General features: G+C 43.5%; 3 protein-coding genes across 4 annotated transcripts; 2 read left to right on the forward strand and 1 right to left on the reverse strand.

The window, feature by feature from the left end:
• Nucleotides 1-752: 752 nt before the first annotated feature.
• Nucleotides 753-1742, forward strand: LOC123149409 (ethylene-responsive transcription factor ERF110). Its single transcript, XM_044569093.1, has one exon. It carries the CDS (start codon nucleotides 832-834, stop codon nucleotides 1462-1464), a length of 633 nt encoding a protein of 210 aa, XP_044425028.1. The 5' UTR covers nucleotides 753-831; the 3' UTR covers nucleotides 1465-1742.
• Nucleotides 1743-5567: 3825 nt separating this feature from the next.
• Nucleotides 5568-9901, forward strand: LOC123057261 (protein LIKE COV 2). Of its 2 annotated transcripts, none has more exons than XM_044480333.1 (8): nucleotides 5568-5836; nucleotides 6767-6819; nucleotides 6901-7010; nucleotides 7204-7371; nucleotides 7804-7901; nucleotides 8753-8879; nucleotides 9347-9481; nucleotides 9592-9901. In XM_044480333.1, exons 1-7 carry the CDS (start codon nucleotides 5717-5719, stop codon nucleotides 9451-9453), a joined length of 783 nt encoding a protein of 260 aa, XP_044336268.1. In that variant the 5' UTR covers nucleotides 5568-5716; the 3' UTR covers nucleotides 9454-9481; nucleotides 9592-9901. The 2 variants fall into 2 exon arrangements, with proteins under 2 accessions (XP_044336268.1, XP_044336274.1); XM_044480339.1 differs by having other exon boundaries at nucleotides 9602-9901.
• Nucleotides 9902-11352: 1451 nt separating this feature from the next.
• On the reverse strand, nucleotides 11353-16228 carry LOC123057278 (polypyrimidine tract-binding protein homolog 3). The gene is made up of 15 exons (XM_044480349.1): nucleotides 16046-16228; nucleotides 15848-15916; nucleotides 15597-15668; nucleotides 15426-15502; nucleotides 14926-15007; nucleotides 13932-14064; nucleotides 13450-13514; nucleotides 13316-13365; nucleotides 13187-13228; nucleotides 13009-13060; nucleotides 12862-12910; nucleotides 12768-12781; nucleotides 12547-12654; nucleotides 12113-12256; nucleotides 11353-12005 (listed from the first exon to the last, which is right to left on the reverse strand). Exons 2-15 carry the CDS (start codon nucleotides 15902-15904, stop codon nucleotides 11616-11618), a joined length of 1335 nt encoding a protein of 444 aa, XP_044336284.1. The 5' UTR covers nucleotides 15905-15916; nucleotides 16046-16228; the 3' UTR covers nucleotides 11353-11615.
• Between the last annotated feature and the right edge of the window lie 8634 nt (nucleotides 16229-24862).

The following is a 24862-nucleotide window of genomic DNA, read 5'->3' on the forward strand; positions in this document are numbered from 1 at the left end:
ACGGCTGGGAGGGCCACCCGGCAATGGGGGGCTACGTGCATGCGCAGGGAGGCTGCTATCCCGCCGCGCCGACACCGGATCAGCTCGCAGCAGGTGAGGATCGAGACTCATTGCGGTCGCTCGTTGTTTATTGTGAGAGGAGAATGTTTGCGTTTGCAGTTGCAGGTCGGTGTCACCACGTTCCTACACTAGCAGCGCTTTTGCATCCTTTTTCTTTGGTTTATTTGTTTTCTCCGTCAAGTTTGTGTTTGTTATTGTGAGAGATGTTCGGCGTGCATGTGTTAGTCGTGCGGAATCTAAAGCTGGTGCTGGTGGTTAATCAAACTGTTTGTGACGTGCCCCCTAGTACAAGTGTTTTTTCTTTTGTGTGTGCCTAGTATAGTGTTCTGGTGTGTTCCATGGAATCCCTTTGCTTGCAACGAGAGGAGTGCCACGTCAGTTCCATGATAAAGAAAGAAAAGACAGAGTGGTGCGTCGGAACCACTGCCATGCATGCACTGCACGCAACGACCGTTATTGACCGCAAAAATTGCCTTTTCTTTTGTCTAGTTTTCTTAACATGGTACAGATGTAAGCGCTTATATACATACGCATATATTCTTGGTCGATTGTGATTTTGTTATGTCTCAATCGATGCTATATTCCTATCATCTTGTACGGAGGTTCATAAAACAAAAATAAGTGTACGTACGTATAACCGTATAGTCAGCCGCCGTTTCATACAGTCAAATGGTGCGTGCTGGCCTCTCGCGCTTATATAGACCATCATCATCTTCTTCTTGCTCGGCAGGACAGGAGCGGCGGAGCCCGGACGTGCAGCAGAGCGCAGCCATGGGGGAGCAGTACCCGCACACGTACGGCGGCGAGCCGGCGGCCGCCGCGGAGCAGGCGAGCGCGCCGGAGCGGCGGTACCGCGGCGTGAGGCAGCGCCCGTGGGGCAAGTGGGCCGCGGAGATCCGCGACCCGCACAAGGCCGCCCGCGTGTGGCTCGGCACCTTCGAGACCGCCGAGGCCGCCGCGCGCGCCTACGACGAGGCCGCGCTCCGCTTCCGCGGCAGCCGCGCCAAGCTCAACTTCCCCGAGGACGCGCGCCTCACCGCCCCGGTGGCACCCACCACCGCGAGCGCGGCGCCGACGGTGGCCTCCTCGGCGGCCGCCTACCCCGCCGGCGCCGTCTCGGACTACTTGCAGTACCAGATGCTTCTGCGCGCAGGAGGTGGCGGGTTCCCGCCGTACTACGGCGGCGGCGGCGGTTCGTCTTCGGGGTCCTACTCGCTCCCGGAGTCCTCTGTGACCGTGGCCTCCGTGCCGTCCTCTGCCTCCTCTGCTTCGGGTTACGGCGGCGCGGCGGCGGAGCACGGCGAGGCGGCGCAGTGGGCGTGGCCCGCGGAGACTGCATGGACCTACCCGGCGACCACGGGCTCGTGGTCCGGTTCGAGCCAGTATCCGCCGCCACCTCAATAGTGGTCGTTTCTTGTTTACTTTTCTCCTTCAAGAAAAAGAGTCCCTGTAACACTGGGAAAGCTAGCTCAGACGTGCGCCGATGGTGTGATGCCGTGCCGTTCAACACTTGAACATGCGCGCGTGCTGGAAGCCAGAGCACGCCACCCCACAGCACTGTAATGTTCATGTTCGTTCTTTCGCTTTGTTGATGTTGAAAATCAAGTTTCATTTTCTTTTTAAATGAAAACGAAGGAAGGTTTGGTTTTAGACCAACATCTCCTCGCGTTTTGTCGCTGCAATGATCTGATAATATCCTGGCATAGACCTCTTTCAAAGGAAAATAAAGAAAGGTTATTCACAGTTGCAGAAAGAAAAAGCCAAGTTGTTGATCGAGTGGTAAAATGGACCAAAATTGGAGACACATATGGCTTGCCTGAAAAAGAAAACTACTCCTGTGAGACATATACGAAATAAACTACTCCTGAAAAAAAACTATTCATGATCATCTTATTTCTCTATTTCCCGATGAATTCTTCCTTCTTCTCCTCTACCATCTCCCAACTGTCCGCCTCGCCTAGCCCGAGCCGGTGCCTCCCATGTGTTGATGTCGCTCCTGGCCATCTATCAACCTCGAACTCTCCTCCAGCAGTGGCGACGTTGCCACATCGACCAGGAGCTACTTCGGGGGCGCTTCTATCCGTTGCTGCACCGCCGTCTAGGCCCCTCGGAGAGCTTCATCCAAAACCAATAGACGGGAAAGAAAGTTTCAAGCAACTGAAGAATAGCAAAACCGACCAAAATTATGTTTTGGCTCTTTATGATGTACATTTAAAAAGTTGTTGAATATATACATTGTTTGTAGTTTTTGGCTCTTTTGTACGAGGCTATGAGCAATATACTCTTAGCTCGGGAATGATTTGAGTGTTGCAAGTCGTAACAGGGTGGAGGAAGCTAAAATGCTAGAATTGTAGTTAGGTGTTTAAGCCATGGGTGTTGCCTCACATCTTTTTTCCTTCAAGCATAATCAACTACACTCTCTATTCACTGTTATAAGGCGCTGTAGACACTTTAGACAGCGTGCAAAACAGCTCAATTTCAGTTGACTGAAATGACTTAAAAAAATGAATGGAGGGAGTACTTTTACTTGTCATTAAAATGAATAAAAGGGGATGTATCTAGATGTATTTTAGTTCTAGATACATCATTTTTTGTCCATTTTGATGACAAGTATTTTCGGACAGAGGGAGTACTAGCTAATAATCCACATAATCCCATTGAATATCAGGTATACCTTGAGACTAAAACACGAGAGATTTGGCACCCTATGTCTAGCAGGCACCACCGAATCCGTGAAAAGATGGATTGACAACTACTTATTGTGCCATAGTGACTATAGTGATGGCGCATAATATAAACCTCAGAGGTCATATCTTTAAATTCACCATTTTGACTTCATCATCCCCGCGATTGGGCCCTTTGGTCAGTGCACAAGAGTTTGAGCCTTTCTTTTGTTTAAGATCGATAGAAACGAGTTGCTCCGAGAGCTCGTACACCTCTCACGTCACGCAACCAGGTTGTCAATGTCCCCTAAAAAAAACCACGGTTGTCAATGGCTGAGCGTCCGCTTTGTATCATGTCCCCGTTCATGTCACTTGTTCGCACAACAGCAACGCTAGCCAGTTAAATGAGTGCCACACATGCAAATAAAAGAAGAAGAAGAAGAAAAAAACTATCAACCGCCACAGCACGGCCCAACAAGTGACCACTACTCAACCCAGAAACAAATGAGCCAACAAATTGATATCCAACTAGACGACAGAAAGTAGGCAGTGGGCACTGCGTTTTATTTAGAACTGGCAGTCAGCAGCAGATGCTAATGGGCTGTTGTGGTACGACCCATGAATTGATTTTTTTTCTATGTTCAAATGAATATATTATTTATTTATTTACATAATCATTTAATTATAATAAAAAAAAATCAAGTTTTCTTTAAAAGTGTGCACGAATTTTTGACAAAGTTCACGTGGATACCTTTTAAAACAAATGTTCACGTGACTAAAAATATGTTCGTGTAATTTTAGAGATTTTTCATATAAAAAATGTTCTTGTATTTTTCTAAATTTGTTGTAATTAAGCAAAACATCATGTAATTTTACAAAAAAGGTTTTGCACATTTTAGGAAAAATGTGTGTGTAAGTTTTTAAAAGTGTTCACAAATTTTACAAATATTTTTAAATTTTAAAAAGTGTTCATGAGTTAAAAAAATGTGTGTGTCTTTTTCAAACATATTTATATAAGTTGGGAAAATAAGAGAAATGAAAAATGAAGGTGGAAAAAAGAAAAGCAAAACAATAGAAATCTGGAAATAAATACAAATTAAAAGAATAAAAGACATTGAAAAATGGGCCTCGAGCATGTAAAGCACCCATGGACAATCAACGCGTTATTGCCAATATATCTGTTGTATGGCAGTCAGGGCAGTCGTCGTGCTATGAAGCGCAGGAAATGCTTTTAGTAGTTGTATCACGTCTCAACCCATCAAACCTTAAGTATAAGTGTATCTAGCATCAAGCTCGCATCATCGAGATATCGATCCAATCCTAGTACTAGCAATGGGTAAATGGGTTGCCTAGTTTAGCAATCTAAATGTTAACACCTACTAATTTATCTTCAGGGAGGGGGGAGGTGGGGTAGGAGATTTGGTCTTTGTAGGGGAGCGTTCTATGCAGCAAAAAAAGGCTATTCACTCACGTCAATCTCAGGAATACTATGGAGGCACAAGTGATGATAATCTCACCAGTAATCCACCCAACGAAAGTTGAGGAGGAAGAGTTGATGAAGCTCGCCGATTCTTGCCGCTAGGTTATGCCTCTCGGTTGCGAGAATTTTCTCCAGGATGATCAGCCGATCTAGTGTAGAAGTAGACGACACCTCCAAGGTATCCACGTGTATTGATTTAGAGGCACTTCGTGGATTAACACAAAGAGGTAGTGCGAAAACTAGAGGGAGAGATAGCCTAGCGATGTAACAATCCATAGTGAGTCTAGATCAGAGAAAGAGAGAGGGCACAGGGCAAGGATGGTCGCCCTCCAAGGCCGTTTTGTCTGTCCATGGTACACTCCCACCTCTATGTGTAGGTGGATGGGAAATAGGGATGGTCTACTTGGGGAGGGGATCCTTCCCTGGTTCGGCCGACCTAGAAGAGGAGTCATCCTAGGATCCACCTCTCGGGTGGCTTGCCCCACAAGTCATGTGGCAGGCGACCAACTTGGGTCCATGTGGCACCTTGCCCCTCAAGGAATAGGGGGCGGCTCACTAGTCAGTAGGGACCATTCATAATATTCTTGAAGGTTCGAGAACATTTCGGGGTCTTTCAGAAGCTTTAGCACCTTCCAGGGCATTCCAGGTAAATCTGGGACGCTCCCGGACCTCCTAGAACACTTCCGAGATCATCCGAATTTTTTTTAGAGCCCGTTCTCTCATTCTCTATGACCTTCTAGTCCTCCTACATACCGCTAGTTAGTGAACGTGTGACTTTAATAATATGTGCATATGTTCGGAACACCTTTCGATCGATAATTATTAGCAGGATCTGGGCACCCATAATAATACCCGCATACCAACGGAGATTTTTATCAAGCCAACATCTTTTTATTGTGTATATACAATCGCATACAATTCCCTTTTCTTTTCCTTTTGAGGCATACAATTCCCTTTACTACGCCATATATTACTAAACCAGAGGCCCAAATGGACTGACTGGTAAGCAAACAGGCTCATGAGCACGTCGGCCCAAACGCAAACAGTAGAAACACGGGCCGGTCGACTTGGAAACATCGAACAAACAGCGGGCCCACGGATAAAACCAGGACACCGAGTCAGTCACCGACGACCGACCGCGCGCGCGACGGATTTGACCATGACCCTCGCCGCCGCGCTGCATCTGCAACCCGCAGCGTCCGCCGTCCGCTACGCCTCCTCTCCTCCTCCTCCTCCCACAGCTGGGCCCGCGCTATCTCCGGGACCCACCTTCAGTGACAGGTAGACCGTAGACCCCACGTCACCTCCAACCGCACGGGCCCCACGGGTACAACACGGTAGCGTGGGGCAGTTCGGTCACTCCACGACGCGTCCCTCCCTCCCTTCCCCCGCGGACTCCGCCACCAACCGCCTCCTCCTCTTTCCGCTGCAGCTGCTGCCGTCACACTAGCTACCGAAACCGTCGCCGTCGTCCTCCTCCTCCCCTCCCGCCCGCCTCGACCCCTCCGCCGCAATGCCGGAGGAGAAGGAGTACGTCGCCGTTCCCATGGGCCAGGCGCCGGAGCCCGCGGACCCCGAGGACCCCGTCAAGTCGCCGCCGCGCCCCACCTCGCCGGCCACCTCCACCCGCCAGGTAGCGCGGATCGATCTGCCTTAATACCGCCTGTAGTCCCCCCGACGCGGTGGGGCTTAGAGCTGCCGAAACCCTTCTGGTTGCTTGCTCGGATCTGGCCGCGCCTCCCCGTTTGATCGAATCCGAGGCTTCTGCATGCCTTCTGGGGTTGTCACCGAGCTTGACTTTAAGGTTTCCATGGTTGCATTGGAGGTTCGCTTGTTTCGTCATGCGTATTGTGTGCTGTTGGTCAGATGTCTACGCCGTAAACAGTCCGACAAATTGACTGCATCAGTGTCAGTGCGAGTCCTATTGGAGGTAGAGGTACTTGTGTTACTGCGGAGCTCCGGCCAGATGCCTGTGTTTAACAAACCTACTATTCAGGATGCACGGTGCAGGTTTTATAACCCGGCAAAAGTGAATTTAATCAAGTTTAGATGTCGTCATCTTGCATGTGTCTGAATGACCTCCTATAACACTTTGCTTGGTTTGTTCATGAGGTATACGCATTTGCTTTATTCTCATAAATAGCAAATGCATGAGTACTGGCTGCAGGCTATACTTCTGTTGGAGAATATGCAAATGCAACTAACAATAGGAATTTGACAACTGCAATTAGTTCACTGCCCCGTAGTATTAGGTCTTTGGAACCCCAAACCCATGAACTGACACTAAAATTTGACAGCATCCTTCTGGGCGATCATACTACTTAAATATTTTGGTTATCTCTACATATTTTCCATCTTGAAGTGTCGTTTAGTCAACCATCGGTTCTTAGGCACTAGAGCATAAAGATTGTTCGATCAAAGTAGACAACACTTGGACCCAGCATTGTTACTGTACGTTCTTGTTCTGTTCTCTCATTTTACCTGAATGAGCTCTACTTTCTTTGCATGCTATGCTATATCTTTTCAAGATAGTTATTTCATACCTAACCTGCTAATTCAATAGGCATGCTTTGCGGTCCTTCAAAGCTGGGTGTCAAGAAAATTTATGACTGGATGGTATGCTTTGCAGGAACTGATTCATAGAAGTTGCAAGACCTGTAAATTATCCATGCCTAATATTCTCTTTCTTGTTTGCAGTGTAGTTATTTTCCCAATGGCTGTGACATTCTTCATCACTTGGTGGTTTATTCGATTTTTTGATGGATTCTTCAGTCCACTCTATGCAAAGCTTGGAGTCGATGTATTTGGTACTTGTTCCACAAATACTTATGTCTAGCCACTTGCTGGTCATGGTAAAATCATTGAGATCCTTTGAAATCATTGAGTACATGAGGAAAAAGCAGCCTCAGGCTATTAAAAACAAACTGTCATTACTCAGTTCTACTGACAAATATTCATGATTTGCTCTATACTGAGTACTACAATTTTTCTTGATTCCAGGCCTTGGGTTTGTGACATCTCTGGTATTCATATTTATTGTTGGAATATTTGTGTCATCATGGGTGGGCTCAACTGTCTTCTGGGTTGGAGAATGGTTTATAAAGAAAATGCCATTTGTAAGGCACATATATTCTGCATCAAAGCAAGTTAGTACTGCTGTTTCACCAGGTAATTTATGATCATCTGAAGTGCTCCAGAATATCTGACAACTATGTTCGTTCTTTCTTAAATTTCTGTCATGTATGATTTTCATTGTTAGTGCATAACTGTTTCTTGAAGAGAAGTGTCAGTGGATGGCGTATATATATACAAACCCATAACTTCTTAGTCGGGTAAAACATTATATAAGTACCAGTACTTCACAAAAAAACACATTTATAGGCCACTAGTTTTTCTTCAAGTTACATGAGCTTATGAAGTTAATAGGATAATCCACATGAAGACCATATGAATGTTGCGACAACAGCGTGTTTGCTGTTTCTATGCACCACATCATTGACAAACTGGTTTGGTTGAAATCTTTATGTTCCAACTTACTTGTAGTTCCTTCTGCCCAACCAGAAAAAAAAAATCTTATAATACATTTTATTCATTTGACAGATCAAAATACAGCAGCATTTAAAGAAGTGGCAATAATTAGCCATCCCCGTGCTGGTGAATACGCATTTGGATTCATAACATCGAGCATGATTCTTCAGGTACTTGTTTATGCAAATCGCTTTCTACAGATGGATTGACGGCATCAACCGAATTTGAATGCTTCACTCAAGATAATTTACTCATTTATATGCTTTCGAGAATATTGATTTGATAATTTTCATAAGTTACACAAAGATTCACACCGTACTTGTGTGTGCTCTTTTTCTGTGTTGCCTCATGCATGAAATGGTTCACTTTCAGGAAAGTGTCACCCATTAGTTGTGATTTGTGACATCTAAACCCTTTTAAATCTCAAGAGTGTAAAGATTCACCGAAAATAATCAAGACCAAGCCTAGTGTGGCCTGGCTGGGCTTATCTTAGTAGTCAACTTATCCGGATTAACCTATAATCTCTATATAAGGTGGTTTAAATCAGTCACTCCTCTCTCGTACATAAATTTGTTGTGTAAACCCTGAAAAGGCCGGCTAGAGCTGCTTCAAGTTTATGGGGGGCATTTACACATTAGAGTCACAAGGCCAAATAATAGACTCACTTGGCTCCGTCTCAAAGATTATTTGCTGGTAAGTTGCATAAGGCCAAATAAGAACAAAACTAAGCATGTCCAATCAATCATAGGACGCGTCAAAACCTACGGTACTTCAGGTCTTGAGCTCTAGAAAATGGCGTGAAGAATTATTTATCAAGTTAGATTAAGGACAACTGCTACAAAGAGTCAAGGGGCATTTGTCCTTTCTTGTTTTCTGCTGTTTTGTCCAGGATCAACACTAACAGAAGTGATGAACTATGTGATACCTAATTGTCTATGTCCACATGGTTAGCATGTTATGGTGAGCCAATATACTTTGTTTTTGTTGGATTCTGATGTAATCATCTATCATTACATTGCAGACTGACAAAGGTGATGAAGAACTGTGTAGTGTCTATGTGCCAACCAATCATCTATATATTGGTGATATCTTTTTGGTGAACTCTGCGGAAATTATAAGGCCCAATCTGTCCATTCGAGAAGGGATAGGTTGGTGTTATTTTGACGATCCCTTTTTAAGCTCCTTATCATTTCCACTGTTCTGTTCAAAAGAGAATAATTCAATGCCTTCTATAGCAGCTCCTTTAAATGCTAAACCCTATCAGCACTTGCGAATACTATATGCTGTTCTTGTTATTTTCTTGCTGGCAGTTTATTTGTAACATCTCAATCCAGCATAAGCTTATTTTGAGGGCATGTCTCTTATTGTGGTCATTAAGTTTGATATGATAGTCTTTTTAATAACTCCCTCCGTTCGCAAGTATAAGATGTTTTGGATATTTCAATATGGACTACATACGAACTGAAATCAGTGAACAAACACATTAAAACGGGTCTATATACATCCGATTCAGAAAAAAGTTAGATCATCTTATATTTGTGAACGGAGGGAGTAGCATTCTTGCTATATCACCTGGATTTCTAATCTTATGTTTCTGCTATTATGCTCTCTACAGAAATAATTGTTTCTGGAGGAATGACCATGCCACAGGTGATCACAGCGCTAGGACCTGCCCCTGATAAGAACGAGGGCACCCGTTTAAGCAGAATGATGACTGTCTGAGGCTTACAATATCGCCAGCATATCTCAGGTATAGTCGAAGAACTTCCCCAGTCCTCCAGGCCATGTGGGCTGCGACTGAACCTAGATTTCTGATCACTGGCCTAAGTTCGTGTAGGCATTGACATTTAACCTTTGTAGATGTTTACAGCTACTAAAGGAACGCCAAAGTTGTGGACGATGCTACATCTGATGTACAATTTGTAGATTAGAAGCTGGAACACAAGGACTGTGCGATGGAGTAAAACACCGGTTGTATATTAGGCGGGTTAGAAATTAAAGTGGGGTGCTGATGATAGTCGCGCAGCACACTGTACTGAGATTACTGATAATGGTTTGTGGTTCTGATGTGCTCACAGAATGAGTGCTTAGTTACTCATGTTAGGTCATTAGAGTACAATGTAACTTAAACTGAGACAGGTTAATTTTTTTTAACTTTTGATTGATGCTATCGCATTGTTTCGTCAGAAGGATAAACGTGTTACCCCAACGTGTGGTCTGGGATGAGGGACAAATCCACCAGGCACCTGCCTGGAGTTTCTCGTCGTCCTATCTGTGCGCTTGTTGGTTAAGTGACCTGTGAGCTTTGCCCTACCAAACATGGGCGACAATTTGCTTGGCAAACTTTTGCCCAGTGAATTATGAGGCGTTATCAACATGTACAATACTAAGTAAATTAAATATACAAATATTTTGATGAGTCTAATAATACTAATTTCATATGGGAAAAGCTTACCGTCACCCGGCTGATCGCAGCGGCAGAATCTGCCACCTCCCCTGCATGACACACGTCCAGTGAGGGTTCGAATACCGCCAAACATGCTTCTGCAACGAAGGCTATGCGGTGTTGCAATGGTCTAGTATGAATCGTGTTTTACAACAAAACATCTGTCGTGGAATTTTTTTGCAACCAGACCTCAGTTGCAAAAATAATTTTGCAACTAAACAGCTGTTGCAAAAAATTTCTGCAACAAGATCGATGTTTCAGAAATAATTCTGCAACAAGGCCCATGTCAGCGGTGAAGACACACTCGCTCGCTAGATATGGCAAATCCGACGGCTCACGACCCGGATGATCTTTTAAAAAGATGAGCCGACGGACGCGTAACATTGCCCATTTCATATTGGTATTTTCTCAATAAACTTGATTAAAGATAGACAGCAGATTATCGTGAATCGAGAGTTGTGATGCCCGACGAGTGCCGGGAGATGATGAATTCTTTCGGGAGGGCAACTATAGCGCATTGTGCTCGGGAGAGCAATGCTGCTGCGAATGCGATCGAGCAAGTTACAAAAGGAAGTATTTGTAACAGATATGATCGTCGATTGCCAAACTTCAAAAAATGATAATATACTTGATTAAAAATAAGACAACCTTGACATGAAAAGAAGTCACTGATGCATTTGAAGTAGTTTCCGGCCGCTGGTGGAATCCGCCTTCCTGTTGGTTGGGCGCAAATATTAGCAGCTGGGCATCAGAATCTACTTGAACGCGTATTCTGCCAGCCCTGCTCTCACCGAGATGGTCCCAGGGCAACTGGTGCCTGCCACCTGCTTGTGTCGACGAGCCGCTAAACACACAGACGGCAAATTTCGCCCAAAGTTTCATCCACTTGCGTATGCAGGTTCAGTATGAATTATTCATTGCAAGAACACTACTACTTGGTGTCCAGGAGTAAGTATTCTTGCAATGAATAATTTAAACACCAAGAATAATTCAAATGAATTGACTTCTTGGTATTCAAATGGAGTGTTTAATTTATTTAAATACCACAAAGAAGTCAATCCATTTGAATTTTGCCCTTAGCGAACATCGGAACCCTGCAAACTCAAAGTGTCCTTCAATCCCAGTTGCTATACCGCAACCTGCAAGGATCAACCAGAAACACAAACACAGCAATCGCATGATCTGAACTGTTCTCTTTTTCTCTAGATTTCTTTCATTTCATAATTCATACGAGCACAGCACGCACTACAATCCTCTCGTCACCTTAAACCAACAAGGGAGAACTCAGGGACGCTACAGCAAAGACAAAGCAGCAGTCAGGGAGAGAATTCACATCTGAAGGATCATCCAAAGCTTCCTAAAAAGAAAGAGAGGGGGCGCAAAAAGCATGGACCGGGTAGCAGCCAAGCAAAAGCTATATCCCTGGGAGGAGGCGTATCTACAGGCTCTGCATCTGGGAAAATGAGATCCGGATGGTGCTCCCCTCCAGCGGGGTGGCGTGCTTCGACACGAGGGCCTCGGTCGCTTCCTCCTCGCTCTCGAACAGGACGAGGGCCTGCCTCTTGCCGTTCACCTCGAACAGCTTTGTGCCGACGATAGAGCCGTGCTCAGACAGATGGGCGAGGAGCGCTTCCTCGGAGACGTCCTGTGCGAGGGCGGAGACGTGGATCATCTTGGTTGGAGCGCAGCAATGCCGGTAGTTCTTTACCACGTTGGTGTTGAAGCGGTTCAGGCCCGAGTTGATGTAGTCATGCGCGTCAGGGGCAGGGGTTATGGTGGGGTACTTCGAGTAGTTGACGTCCAACTTGTTACCAAATAGCGTGGCCGCCTGCAGCCGAAAAATGGGAAGGTGGCATCAAAATGTCAAAGGTAACAATCATTCCAAATGGAACAGATAAACCAGATAGGTTGATATACTAGAGAAAATGCACGCACCTTTAGATAGTTCACAGCTAGCTCGGCCTGTAACCCATCAGCCATTTCTACAAGGGCGAGATCTGGTTTGTTGTGCAGCACCTTGATTCGAACTATGTTTCCATATAAAGAGAAGAGATTGAAAAGCTTATCCTCATTGGTTTTCTGCACAGAGAAAAGTTAACAATGAAGGACGATCGTCCAAGGTATATAACCTCTACATGGAATCTTAAGACAAGCTGGAACACCCTATAGGTTGGTGTCCAACACCATAAAATACTTAAGATTAGGCCACATTTGTTCTAAGACTTCCCTTAATGGTCAGTTTGGTCCTTAAAACAATAAGAAAGACAAGTCCTACTCAACAACCACATTTTCCATGCATACTTTGACATTTGAAAAAGTAGTCAAAATATCAAGATTGTGAAAGGAGCCTTCGAAGATTCAAAACTTACATCAGTGTTCAAATTACTGACTATCAGTGTGCACCGTTCATTGGTACCGGTCACTCCAGGCGGTAAAGTTCCACCAAATGCAGCTGCAATCGTTGCAGCTCTTCCTGTCTGTTATGCACAAACTCAAATACTTTTGTATGAGAACTCACAGGGATATTTGAACAAGATGCAACAAAAAACAACACTGGAGTAACACCATTCAAAGGGAGTCAGACGCCAACCTGTGAATACGGACCTGTACAAGAAAGGAAACTAAATAAGATATTTTTCATTATCAAAAGAATTATTTATTGAAATTCCGATGTAGTAAGCTACCTCCAGGTTGTTGGAAAGGATAGAGACCCCCAGGATCTGGAAAACCTTGCTGCTCCAACCAATTAAAACATACAGTGGTTAGCTTCAGAGCATAAATGATGCATGTAACAAGTGAGATATATAGCAAAATAAAGAGAACCACTCAACCTGGGAGGGCCTTGGACGTTGTTCTGTAGGCAATGATGGATTCGTGAAATCCCTGGACAAGAAAAGAGATTCACCACGGGTGACTTTCATGTTAACTGATGCTACACAGTAACTGGCATGCCCATGACTGCATTAACTATGTTTCTTGTAGAGATGAGAACTGACAAATTGACCTTACCTAGTTCTCTCATTGTTGAAATGGACTTGCAGTTCGCTGAGACTGGATATCCACATAAATAAAGAAAAACAATCAGATACAACAACTGAGAAAAAATAAATTTCAACTAGGATTAGTCAAAGCTCATACTTGGAATATTGGATGTCTAGCTGGCAGCAACCATCATATATGTTCCTTCCCTGGAAAAGTTTTGTTTGTAAGATTAAGATGTATGAGAATCATACGTAGAATCTAGGACACTAATGGAGCCATGAAGTAATTACATGCAAAGCAGCAAGTGCTTCCACAGCCTCATGACGCGATTGATACTGGATGAGGGCCTGAAAGCCTGCACCAATCAAATAAAATGTATTGAATCGTCTATTTCAGATAGTAAAGATAACCAACTGTTTATTCCAGTCGAAGGACGGACAAAAGCACTAGTCTATAGTAACATATGCCACTATAATTCTTTTTTGTTGTTGCTACTGCTACAATTATTAGTACACATGTTTTAAAACCGTGCCGAACCCGTTGCTACAGAATGTCACACCTAATGTAATCAATTGATGTACTGCACACATTGTTCATACAGTTTGACAATACACCTGCTGTTTTCTGCAGAAGTTATAGCCTGTTACGCATATTACAGATACTTGTTAATACATCAACATTATCATTCAGAGGCAAACTGGGGAGTGAATCAGAGCATCCATATGCAGTTTACATATGGGTGTGTGAGAGAGAAAGAGACGTGGAGTCTGACCAGCTGACTTCTGAAATTTGACAATCTTCTCCACATATCCATATGCTTTGAAAACTTGATGCAGAATCTCCACCGTTATAGGATAGAGCACGTGGTGGACAGTAGCTAGAAGGATTCGGTTGGGTTCTGATTCCTGAGGGCCAGCAGACGACCACCAAGACAGAAGAGTGGGAGAAAGAAAAGAATAAATAGAAAGGAAAAGATAGGTTTATCTAGTTGGAAAAATAAGAGGCAGTAGATATAACATGCAATTTAACTCAGCTATCTAAAAGAAATGATGAGAATATACTAAACATAGCTAACCGTCCTTCAAATTTTGATATATGAAGTATTTCCACAATTTATGGTGTAACTGTCACAGTAATTCAACTTTCTATTTTTACATAATCACACTACCATATTTCCTAGTTGTAGGTTCCATCTTAGGATGATAGCACAATCATATCCTAATCTTGTAGCCTTGTAGGCACCTTTACACAAATATAGTCCCACGGCAAAACCATTTCATGCAACTGAGTAATTGACGGAACTAGATAGCGCATCAATGTGTAATCGAGGCAAGCATTATGCACACTAAACAACCACAAACAAGTCAAAGTAGGGTTTAATAACTTAAGAACACATGTCATTATTTTGAAAATCATCCACAACCTGGACTTACAGAATCTAAAAACCCTTTATAAGAAAATTCAAAAAAACCCTTTATAAGTCAATGTTGTACCACCGCGGTATTGCCACAGCTAAGTACTCCGTCCGTCCCATAATATAAGAACGTTTTTGACACTATGATAGTATCAAAAACGTTCTTATATTTTGGGACAGAGGGAGTATTAGTTAAGAGTATCATGCAGCTGATTGCTCAACACGAAGCTCTAAAAACACTAAGGATAGAGATTTCATAGTTCACTAATGATACTAAGTTACTAACAACTCCAGATAACTCTGAGAAACTTATAAAACAAATCTTACAAGTCGAGGGTAGACAAGTATATACCTGATCAGAATTCCGGCTATGAGAGCTCTGGTCAGTGGTAAGTTCTTGATGGGATGAAAATTGCATGTAAACATGCCTCCCCCTAAATTGACATAAAAGGGTGCACACGTGTGAGAAAAGGAATGAGAACATACCAAACAAAAATATGAAATTTAATGAGAAACCCAGCTGGCTTTTAGGTAGAAATAAGGTACTCCCTCTGTAAACTAATATAAGAGTGTTTAGATTACTACTTTAGTGATCTAAACGCTCTTATATTAGTTTACGGAGGGAGTAACAAACAAGGGCAATGCTAAATTTATATTTGTTGACATAAAGAAAGCAGGTCACGAGGCGCAAACCGTATCATTAAGCATGCATTATCCAGAATGAGCGATAACTATGTACTAGTGGAAGCTAAACATTGCAAAAACTAAGTGCAACTGCGTAGCAGCAAGCATGAGTAAATGCTGGGCTCTTGTGTGGCATCGAAAAACCAACACAACCAAGAACCGCATCACCTTACGCTAGGTTGGACAGCACTGTAGTATTGCAGCGCGCTCACGGAAGAATGAATGTCTTGCATCTGGAGAAGGGCCTGCACCGCAACACTGACAACTTTCAACACCGGGACTGCTTGATTTCTAACAAAAGAAAAACACCACCGGACAACGGCGAAGAACAGAACCCACCTGATTCTTGCCACGCAGCATGACGAGCTTGGACACCGAGCCGAACGGCTGCAGCAGCTGGAGCAGATCGGCCTGCGGCGAACAACGGTGAGGGGAGGCACACGCCGGGTGCAAAAGGCAGTAAAAGCGCAATCTTTATTCAGGGAAGCCGCTCCCCCGATTATTATTTATTCAGAAACGAAAAACGGATTGCCCCGGACGGAACCGCAGGATCGACGAGGCGAAGGCGCAGGATTTCCGTCCCCTCTCACCTCGGTGATCTCGTGCCCGACGTTCCGGATGTGGATCACCTTGGACGGCTCCGCCATCCTGCCGCGCCGCTGAAACAGGGGAAGCGGCCACTAATAAGTCACCAGGGAATTCCTTACGCCACGCAAGGGCAAACGGCGAGGAGAGGCCGACGGGGGGAGATCCAGGGCCGACGTTCCGGCATAGGCGAGATGCATTACCTTGTTGGAGGGTTTAAGCGGGAGGAGGATCTAGGGTTTTGCCCCGCGGAGGGCGAGGCGGAGGGCGAGGCGGAGGTGGAGGGAGGAAGGGAGGGAGGGGAGAAGAGCCGCCGGAGCGTTCTGTTTTGGATTCGGCAGGAAAGAGAGAGATCGAAACGGCTCCGTAATCGGCGTATCCTGAGGCGAACACGTCATACGAGCCGCATAGAACGTGTGTTTTAGGGCGTGTACAACGCTCCATCGTGGACAGCTGCTCCACAGGCCCACGTAGGTTCGGATGCCAGGTGGACGCAAAGGCACGCGGATCCGGCTTGCCTGCTCCCTCCTCATGCTCCCATCCGTGCACCCACTCCATCCTACCGCTGTCTTTTTCTCTTTTTTTTTCTCCCCCTTGATTTTAAGGAGATGGGGCCGGACCTTATTTTGTTCCAATCAAACCATCCTACGTATGCGGGAGCACGGATGGACGCACGCCGAGGGAGCAGGCAAGTCTTGTCCAGCCTCGCAGATGACAGGTGCATCCTGCAGAAGAAGCGGCTGCTTCGTGGAGGAAAGAAGAAATTAGGGAAAAGCATGAGAGAGAAAAGGTGAAAAAGAAGGAGAGAGGGATGTCTCTGTACTGGTTTGCTAGTCATCCATGATGAAGATGAAAAGCAAAAACTATTAAAGTATGGAGGGAAGAGAAAGTGGGGGTCCATTTTACTATTGCCCGCATTGAGCAGTGGGCTATCCAAACGGTGGTTTTAACTAAATTTATTTAATTTTAGGCATGAGGCATCGGTATGGTGATGCTTTCGTTGCTCATGCCCTTACTAGCTGGATCCGATGCGTTTCTCTGATCATCGACGAGATAGATTACCCGTGTCGTACATAAGTTTGTCAAAAATTTCGACACAGCACGCGAACTGAGTGTAGCTCAAACGGTTAAGTCGCTTGTAATGGAACCAGCCCGCCAGAGGTTAAGTCCTAAACTTGTCACCGGTGCTTGCATTTTTCCTACTGTCGACCACAAATGTGCTTGTGGCGCTTTCCGACGATGTCCGTACAGTGAGAGAAAACATTACCGTCAACTACAAATGCATCTGTATCGTGTTCAAAGAAAAAGTGTTGATACAACTTTGGATGACACATCACTAGTTAGAGAGTATGATTCGAGAGTCACCACAGAAAATAAATGTAAAACTCATCTTTTTCTTACACTTGTACATATTTTAATGTTTTCGTAATGAATATAGTGATCTCGTCAAGCATGACGCGATCCGACGCCGGGGGAGTATTCATGTGTAAGTGTGGAAGTGGTTAGGATAATTTTTGTCCCAAAGCGTTTTCGAATTCCTTTTTATGGGATATGGTAAGAGATGTTTGACATCAGACAACAATTGGATCCAGATCCGAGTTCGATTGATAAGATAGGGTATTGGACATGATATTACTAATATACTCTCTCTGTTTCTTTATGTAGAATGTATTATTTTTAGCACGGTGACCAAGGCACATAATTATAGATTAGTTAAGACTAAATTACCCTTGGTAAATTTATTGGTTAGTGGCAAGTAAATCAGTTAGTTCAGGAAAGTAAGAGATACATGCAATTGAGAGAGCTATTTTTTTATTTTTTTACTGCAAAGAGAGATACACACAATCAGAAGAGAGATACTTCCTTTTTTCCAGAGGGCTAAAATAAGAATTATGAGAAATTACAATAAATGCATATTACATTATAAAACTTATCAAAAATCAAATACACCTTATATAAGTGAACGAAGGGAGTACGGCGTATTAGAATAATCTAGTTTTTTAGTAAGATAATCCGATCTTTTAGATTCTGATACCGATTGATGGGTGAAGTTTTAATTAGCAATACGTCAATGTTATCTTTGCTTATGAGACAAGAAATATGCTTGTTAGCGATTTATTTGGCCTATTTTAATATTATCTGATGCTTTATGTCTTTTAAAGTGCATAAGTATTAATAATTGCTCACTGCTTATGTATAATTTTAGTCTAAAACATATATGTTCCTCATATATGAACATGGAAAATGACTTTTTTCTGATCTGGTGTCGTTCCTTTATCGTACCATGCCTGAATCCGCAAAATCCAGTATTAGAATCCACATATTCTGGTATTTAAACCCACATCCATTCTGCTTTTGAATCCGAAAATAAATATACAATGTATAAGGATTATGCGTTCGAAACCTATCCAGTTTCATTCATGTGCATGTTTCGGACCATGCTTGACTTTCCAAAAGGACACTATTAGAGCTCTCCTTTTGGTGAATTTGAGCTATAGACCCTCTCCTCCATATGATTATTTATTTATTAGATAGATATTTTACACTCATGTGGTGAACTTAGCTATGTTTTACTATCCTCCTCACTTTTTCCATGTTCGCCAAGCGGCATCTATCGCCCCTTTGTGGCACGATGGTGCACCGCTTTGCTTCTTGCGCTGACGAGACGATGGTGATTGTTGCCCCGTAACCTTAATGTTGCTTACCTCTACCATAGGCACCTTGTGCGGTTCCGGAGATAGCTCTCAAGTTGTGCATCACGTCATTGGTGACGCGACATCACCTTTGTCCTTTCATGGGAGGCAAGGTCTCCCTACACCGTGACGCCACACCTGTCAGCACACAACCCACCCGTTCGTCCGGCTTTGGGGCCATGGTGGTGATCGGTGGTGGTGGTGTCGTATTGTCAGGTCTCCCACGCCACCATTCAAAGTCGTAGACCCATTCCCGCAAAGATCTTCTGTGAAAGGCAGTGGCCATGCTGGTGAGCTATTTTCCTTTTTATGGATCCTAGAGTATTATTTCTATGAATTCATGAATGATGCAATTAGTTAGTATTTTTTTACAAATTGTGTAACATATTGATATTAATGTTTTTGTGTGATATGGATATGAATATTGCATGCTACTGATATGAATTTGTATGATATTGACATGTTGTTCCATATTTTCCAACACAAATTCTATCCTTTGGAAGGAAAGCCACCGGATTTCCTTCCTTTTTCGGTAAATAATGTAACAATCTGGTGATTGGGATACACCAGCTTCAAAAAGGACCACAAGTTTGTCCAAAGAAAAGAAAAGAAAAATTAAGTGCAAGTTGGTTAGCAATCTCAAAATTGATGAAAAGAAAGAGACATCAGGTGCAAGTGCAATTGTGTAAGTCGATCATGTCTACATGGGGTGTGGACATGGCTCCGTTTTGGACATCATCGGGTTCTGCCAGCGTTGCTACGGTGTGGGCACGTGCTGGATCTAGGGGTGCAACTGTTAGATAATAACGAGAAATAAATGAGACAGAGAGACACTGATTTTTATATGGAAACCCTTACGGGAGAAAATCACGGACGCACGAAGGCGCAATCACTATGAGGAGGAGTATTACAAGCACGAGACGACAGACCGTCTTAGGTGCGACTACATGGGGTATACATGAGGGCAATACATGGGAGTCTTTGGAGGACAAGTAAACGAGTTATACTCGTACGCGTCGGTACCAACGCAAAGGCCCATACCGTATGTACTACGTCTAGTCCAATACGGTAGAATTTGGATCACAATTTAACAATCTCCACCTTGAGCCAAATTCCCTCCAGTAGTCAAAGAAAGTGAATAACTCCATCCAAATTAGTATAAACACCTTGTGCGTCAAAGTCCATAGGACTAGTGAGAAGTACCAACTAAGCCTGAGCAAAGCTCAAACTTATTGGTAGGAACTGGCTTTGTCATCATATCAGCAGGATTATCATGAGTACTTATCTTGCATACCTTCAAATTGCCTTCAGCAACAACATCTCGAATATAATGAAATCTGACATCAATGTGCTTTGTCCTCTCATGATACATTGGATTATTTGTAAGATATATGGCACTTTAACCGTCAGAAAATATGGTAGGGCAAGATGAATCTCCACAAAGCTCAGTGTATAAACCTTTCAACCAGATAGCTTCTTTGCATGCCTCAGAAATAGCCATATACTCGGCATCAGTAGCGGAACATGCCACAATAGACTACAAAGTTGCTCTCCAACTCACAGCACAACCACCAATTATGAAAACATAACCTGTGAATGATCTTCTCTTATCCAAATCACCAGCAAAATCAGAATAAACAAAACCAACAAGTCCATCTCCACTTTTCCCAAACTGTAAATAAGCATTAGAAGTACCTCGCAGGTATCTGAAAATCCACTGAACTGCTTTCCAATGCTCTTTTCCAGGATTAGCCATGTATCTATTGACAACACTCAATGCATATGATAAATCCGGACGAGTACAAACCATGGCATAAATAAGTGAACCAACTGCACTCGAATAGGAAACTCTAGACATGTACTCAATATCTGCATCTGACTTAGGACATAAGGCTGATGATAATTTGAAGTGTGCAGCTAACGGAGTACTTACTGGCTTGGCATTATGCATATTAAAACGACGAAGAACTTTATCAATATATCCTCTCTGACTTAGATATACTTTTCCAGACGGCCTATCTCTGAATATTTCCATGCCAAGTATTTTATTTGCTGCACCCAAATCCTTCATCTCAAATTCATTACGCAATTGCTTCTTTAGTTCATTAATCTCTCACATGCTCTTTGCAGCAAGTAGCATATCATCAACATAAAGGAGCAAATAAATAGTTGAACCATTGACAGTTTTCAAATAAACACAACTATCATAATTAGACCTTTTGAAACCTCGAGAGAGCATAAAGGTGTCAAATCTCTTGTACCACTGTCTAGGGGATTGCCTCAATCCATACAGAGATTTCTTTAACTTACAGACAAACTTTTCTTTTCCAGGAATAATAAAACCTTTAGGTTGTTCCATATAAATATCCTCTTCTAATTCTCCATGTAAAAATGTAGTTTTAACATCCAATTGTTCAAGCTCAAGATCATGCATGACAACAATACTGAGTAAAGTGTGAATAGAGCTATGCTTCACAACAGGAGAAAAGACTTTGTTATAGTCAATACCTGGAATTTGGCTATAACATTTAGCAACTAACCTTGCTTTATATTTTGTCTCATCATTAGGAGAAACACCTTCTTTCCTCTTGAAAACCCACTTGCAACGAATAGGTTTCTTCTCTCTAGGTAATTTTACTAAATCCCAAGTGCAATTCTTTTCAAGTGATTTCATCTCATCATGCATAGCGGTCATCCACTTATTACTATCATCAGAAATAATAGCCTCGGAATATGAAGAAGGTTCAGCATTACCTTCAATTTCTTCTGCAACAGATAAAGCAAAAGAAACAATATTGCACTCTTCAATTAACCTATCAGGTTTATTAATACCCCGCCTAACTTTGTCACGTGCGAGATTCCAACTGGGCAGAACAATAGATTGATTTGGAATGGGAGTGACATGATCATAATTAACGACGGGTTCATCATGTGCATCAACAATTTCATTACCAGATGTATCACCTGAATCAATAACATGCTCCACCTGAACAGTAGGCTCCTGAACAATAGGCTGTTGTTCACTCTCAACGGGAACATTAGTAGATGAAACATCATGTAACATAGCAGATTCATTAAAGATAACATTTCTGCCAATAACAACCTTCTGGGTTTCAGGATTCCATAATTTAAAACCTTTAACACCAGACTTATAACCAAGAAAGATGCACTTAACAGCCCTAGACTCCAATTTTCCATTATCAACATGAGCATAAGTAGTGCAACCAAAAACTTTCAACTATGAATAATCAGTAGGTGAACCAGACCATACCTCAATTAGAGTTTTATTATTAAGAGAAATAGATGGTGAATGGTTAATGAGATAACAAGCAGTGGAAGCGGCCTCATCCCAAAAATGCCTATGCAAACCTGCATTGGACAACATGCAACGGGCTCTGGAAATAATGGTCTTGTTCATACGCTCAGCAACACCGTTTTGTTGAGGAGTATAAGGAACGGTGTAATGTCTGACAATGCCTTCAGACTTGCAATAATTATTAAATTGCTTAGAACAAAATTCCATACCATTATCAGTGCAAAGTATTTTTACCTTCTTTTCAGTTTGTCTCTCAATCATAATCTTCCACTCCTTAAAAGCTGAGAATGCTTCATATTTATGCTTCAAGAAATAAGGCCAAACTTTTCTCGAATAATCATCAATAATAGTCAGCATGTAACTAGCACCACCTAGTGACTTTCTGCGAGATGGTCCCCATAAATCAGAATGCACATAATCAAGAATACCTTCAGTTGTATGGGTCGAAGTATTGAACTTCACCCTCTTGTGCTTGCCGAAGATACAATGCTCACAAAATTTCAATTTACCAGGTTCATATCCATCAAGAAGACCTCTCTTATTTAACTCTGCTAAACCAAGTTCACTCATATGTCCAAGACGCATATGCCAAAGGTTACCAGCATCACAATCAGAATTCTTTGAAATAACTGGAGTAGCTTTATCTGAAACGGTAGAACCTCGAAGGTAATAAAGACCATTAGTCGAATTTAAGTCACCTTTCATCACAATAAGGGAATCTTTGGTGACTTCCAAAACACTATCTCCACCTGAATACTTGTACCCCTTTGCATCAAGGGCACTCACAGAAATAAGATTTCTCTTCATCTTCGGAATATACCGAACATCTGTCAAAGTTCTAATTATGCCATCAAACATCTTGATTCGAATAGAACCTATGCCTTCAGTCTTGCATGGTGAATTATCAAAACCCAAAACGGAACCAGCAGAAGTAGTGGAATCAAAAGTATTAAACCAATCTCTATGTGGACACATATGAAAAGTGCATGCAGTGTCAAGTACCCACTCATCATTGGTCTCGGCACATCCAGCAATAACGACAAGAGCATCATCGGAACTATCATCACGAGCAACGTTAGCAGAATTTTCACCTTGTTTGTTACCTTTCCTCTTTTCCTTGTTCTGCAACTTGAAACACTCAGAGATGTCATGCCCGTCTCTCTTGCAATATCTGCAATATTTCTTGTCTCTGGATTGCGACCAGCCCCTGTGGCCGTTCTTACTTTTGCCTCTTTTTCCATTATTGGAGTTCTTCTCCTTTGTCCTGCCACAAACAGATAATCCCTCGGCTTGGGATGAACTCGAACCATCATGAGGCACCATTCATCTTCTCCTTAGAGTTCAAAGCTTCATAAACTTCATGGAGGACCTCGATCAGGGTGGTGGCCCTGGGGACGCGCTGGAAGGATCCGCGAGGTGACCGCAATGGTGGCGGTCTATGAGGTGGTCGCAATGACGGCGAAATCTGGGCTATCTTGCATTCATATTTCCGTCTCTCACATCGATGAGATCAAAGGAGGTGCGCTAGTGACCGGAAGCAGGGTGACATGTAGGACGACGGTGCTCAACCTGCATCTCGCGTCTTCTCCAACAATCAGGATCCGGTTAGTGATGTGTCGTCAGCCGGTAGCGAGGTTATTGGCAATGATGAATTTGATGAGAAGTTTGCGATACTCTTGGTGGGCTAGATCTGGCAATTCCGACGTACGAGCTTCATGCCCTTGTTGAAGATGTTGGCTCGAGGTATGGCTTCGGGAATGAAAATCATATGTTCGATCTTCGGTCGGTGTCGGGGATATACCCCGTGGCGTAAACCGGCCGGAAGTATAACCCGGCCGGACTGGACGACTCACTGGTAACCCACCCGGAGCTTGGCGGTTCACGGGCTACCCGCCCGGTCTTGGCGGTTCATTAGTAACTTGGCGGGCGGGTCAGATGAATGACGAGGCCCATGGCCCAGAAGGCCGGTTCACGGTTAATGGTGGGCCGGTTTATGAGGAAAGCACAAGAAATATTCCCTTACAAAGGAAGCAAGACTAGGACTCCACTTGTAATAGAGTAATCCTAATCCAACTAGGACTAGTGATGTAAACCGCCCCTTCAACATATATAAGAAGGGGCAGGGCTCCCCAAAGAGGGAGAGACGACAAGTAAGAAACAATCTCTAGGGCTAGACACAAAGAGCCGGTTTACGGCGTCTTCCTCGTGATGATAATGAGACCTAGCCACAAATAACATGTAGGGCTATTCCGGATGATGTTTCCCGAGGCCCGAAGCTGTCTAAATCCTTGTCTTGTGTGTTAATCCGCCCTGCGTCTCTCGTCCCACTCAACCCCTCTCAAACTACCACATAGATGCGTTGGCCTCACGACTAAGTCCTGACACTAAGGACATCTGCCGTGACAAATCCACGACAGTCGGTCTCGTCAACATCGTCGCTCTAATGGTGACCCCCTTTTTGAAGGCTTTGCCTAAGAGTAGCGTATTTTTCGTTTAATTCGGCCACAGTCATAGAGCTGTGATAGATTTGTGGAGGCTCTATCGCAAGGCAAATCAATGTTGGGTGGTCTAGGGTTTTTATTTTAAATTTCCTGTAAGCCGTTCGTTCGACATTGGTGCTAGCCTTTGCTTGACATCGTTAACTATTTAAAAATATAATAAGATTGATGCGGAGGGAGCCCGAGGGTCTTACCGCATTTCGGAAAAAAATAACTAATGGGCTGTGAGCAATGACTTATGTCGTACCTCTTTCGTTTAGCAAGCATGTGTTTGCTACTGACGGTCGCTTTGGCCCCATCATGGTGCTGTCTTCTCCTCGTCAGTCAGCTGCCGTTACTTTGCGGGTGCATATTGGTGTCTTGTGACCGTAACCGGAACGACCGATTCAGGATCCACACAATAACGACCGCAGTCGTCCGACATGCCAATATGTGCATCGGAAATGAACGATCGATTGCCATGACAAACATCAAGTGAGTATATACACAGCAACAAAATTCCCAGACGCAATG

Source organism: Triticum aestivum, chromosome 1A (assembly GCF_018294505.1).
Source record: "Triticum aestivum cultivar Chinese Spring chromosome 1A, IWGSC CS RefSeq v2.1, whole genome shotgun sequence".
NCBI lineage: Eukaryota > Viridiplantae > Streptophyta > Magnoliopsida > Poales > Poaceae > Triticum > Triticum aestivum.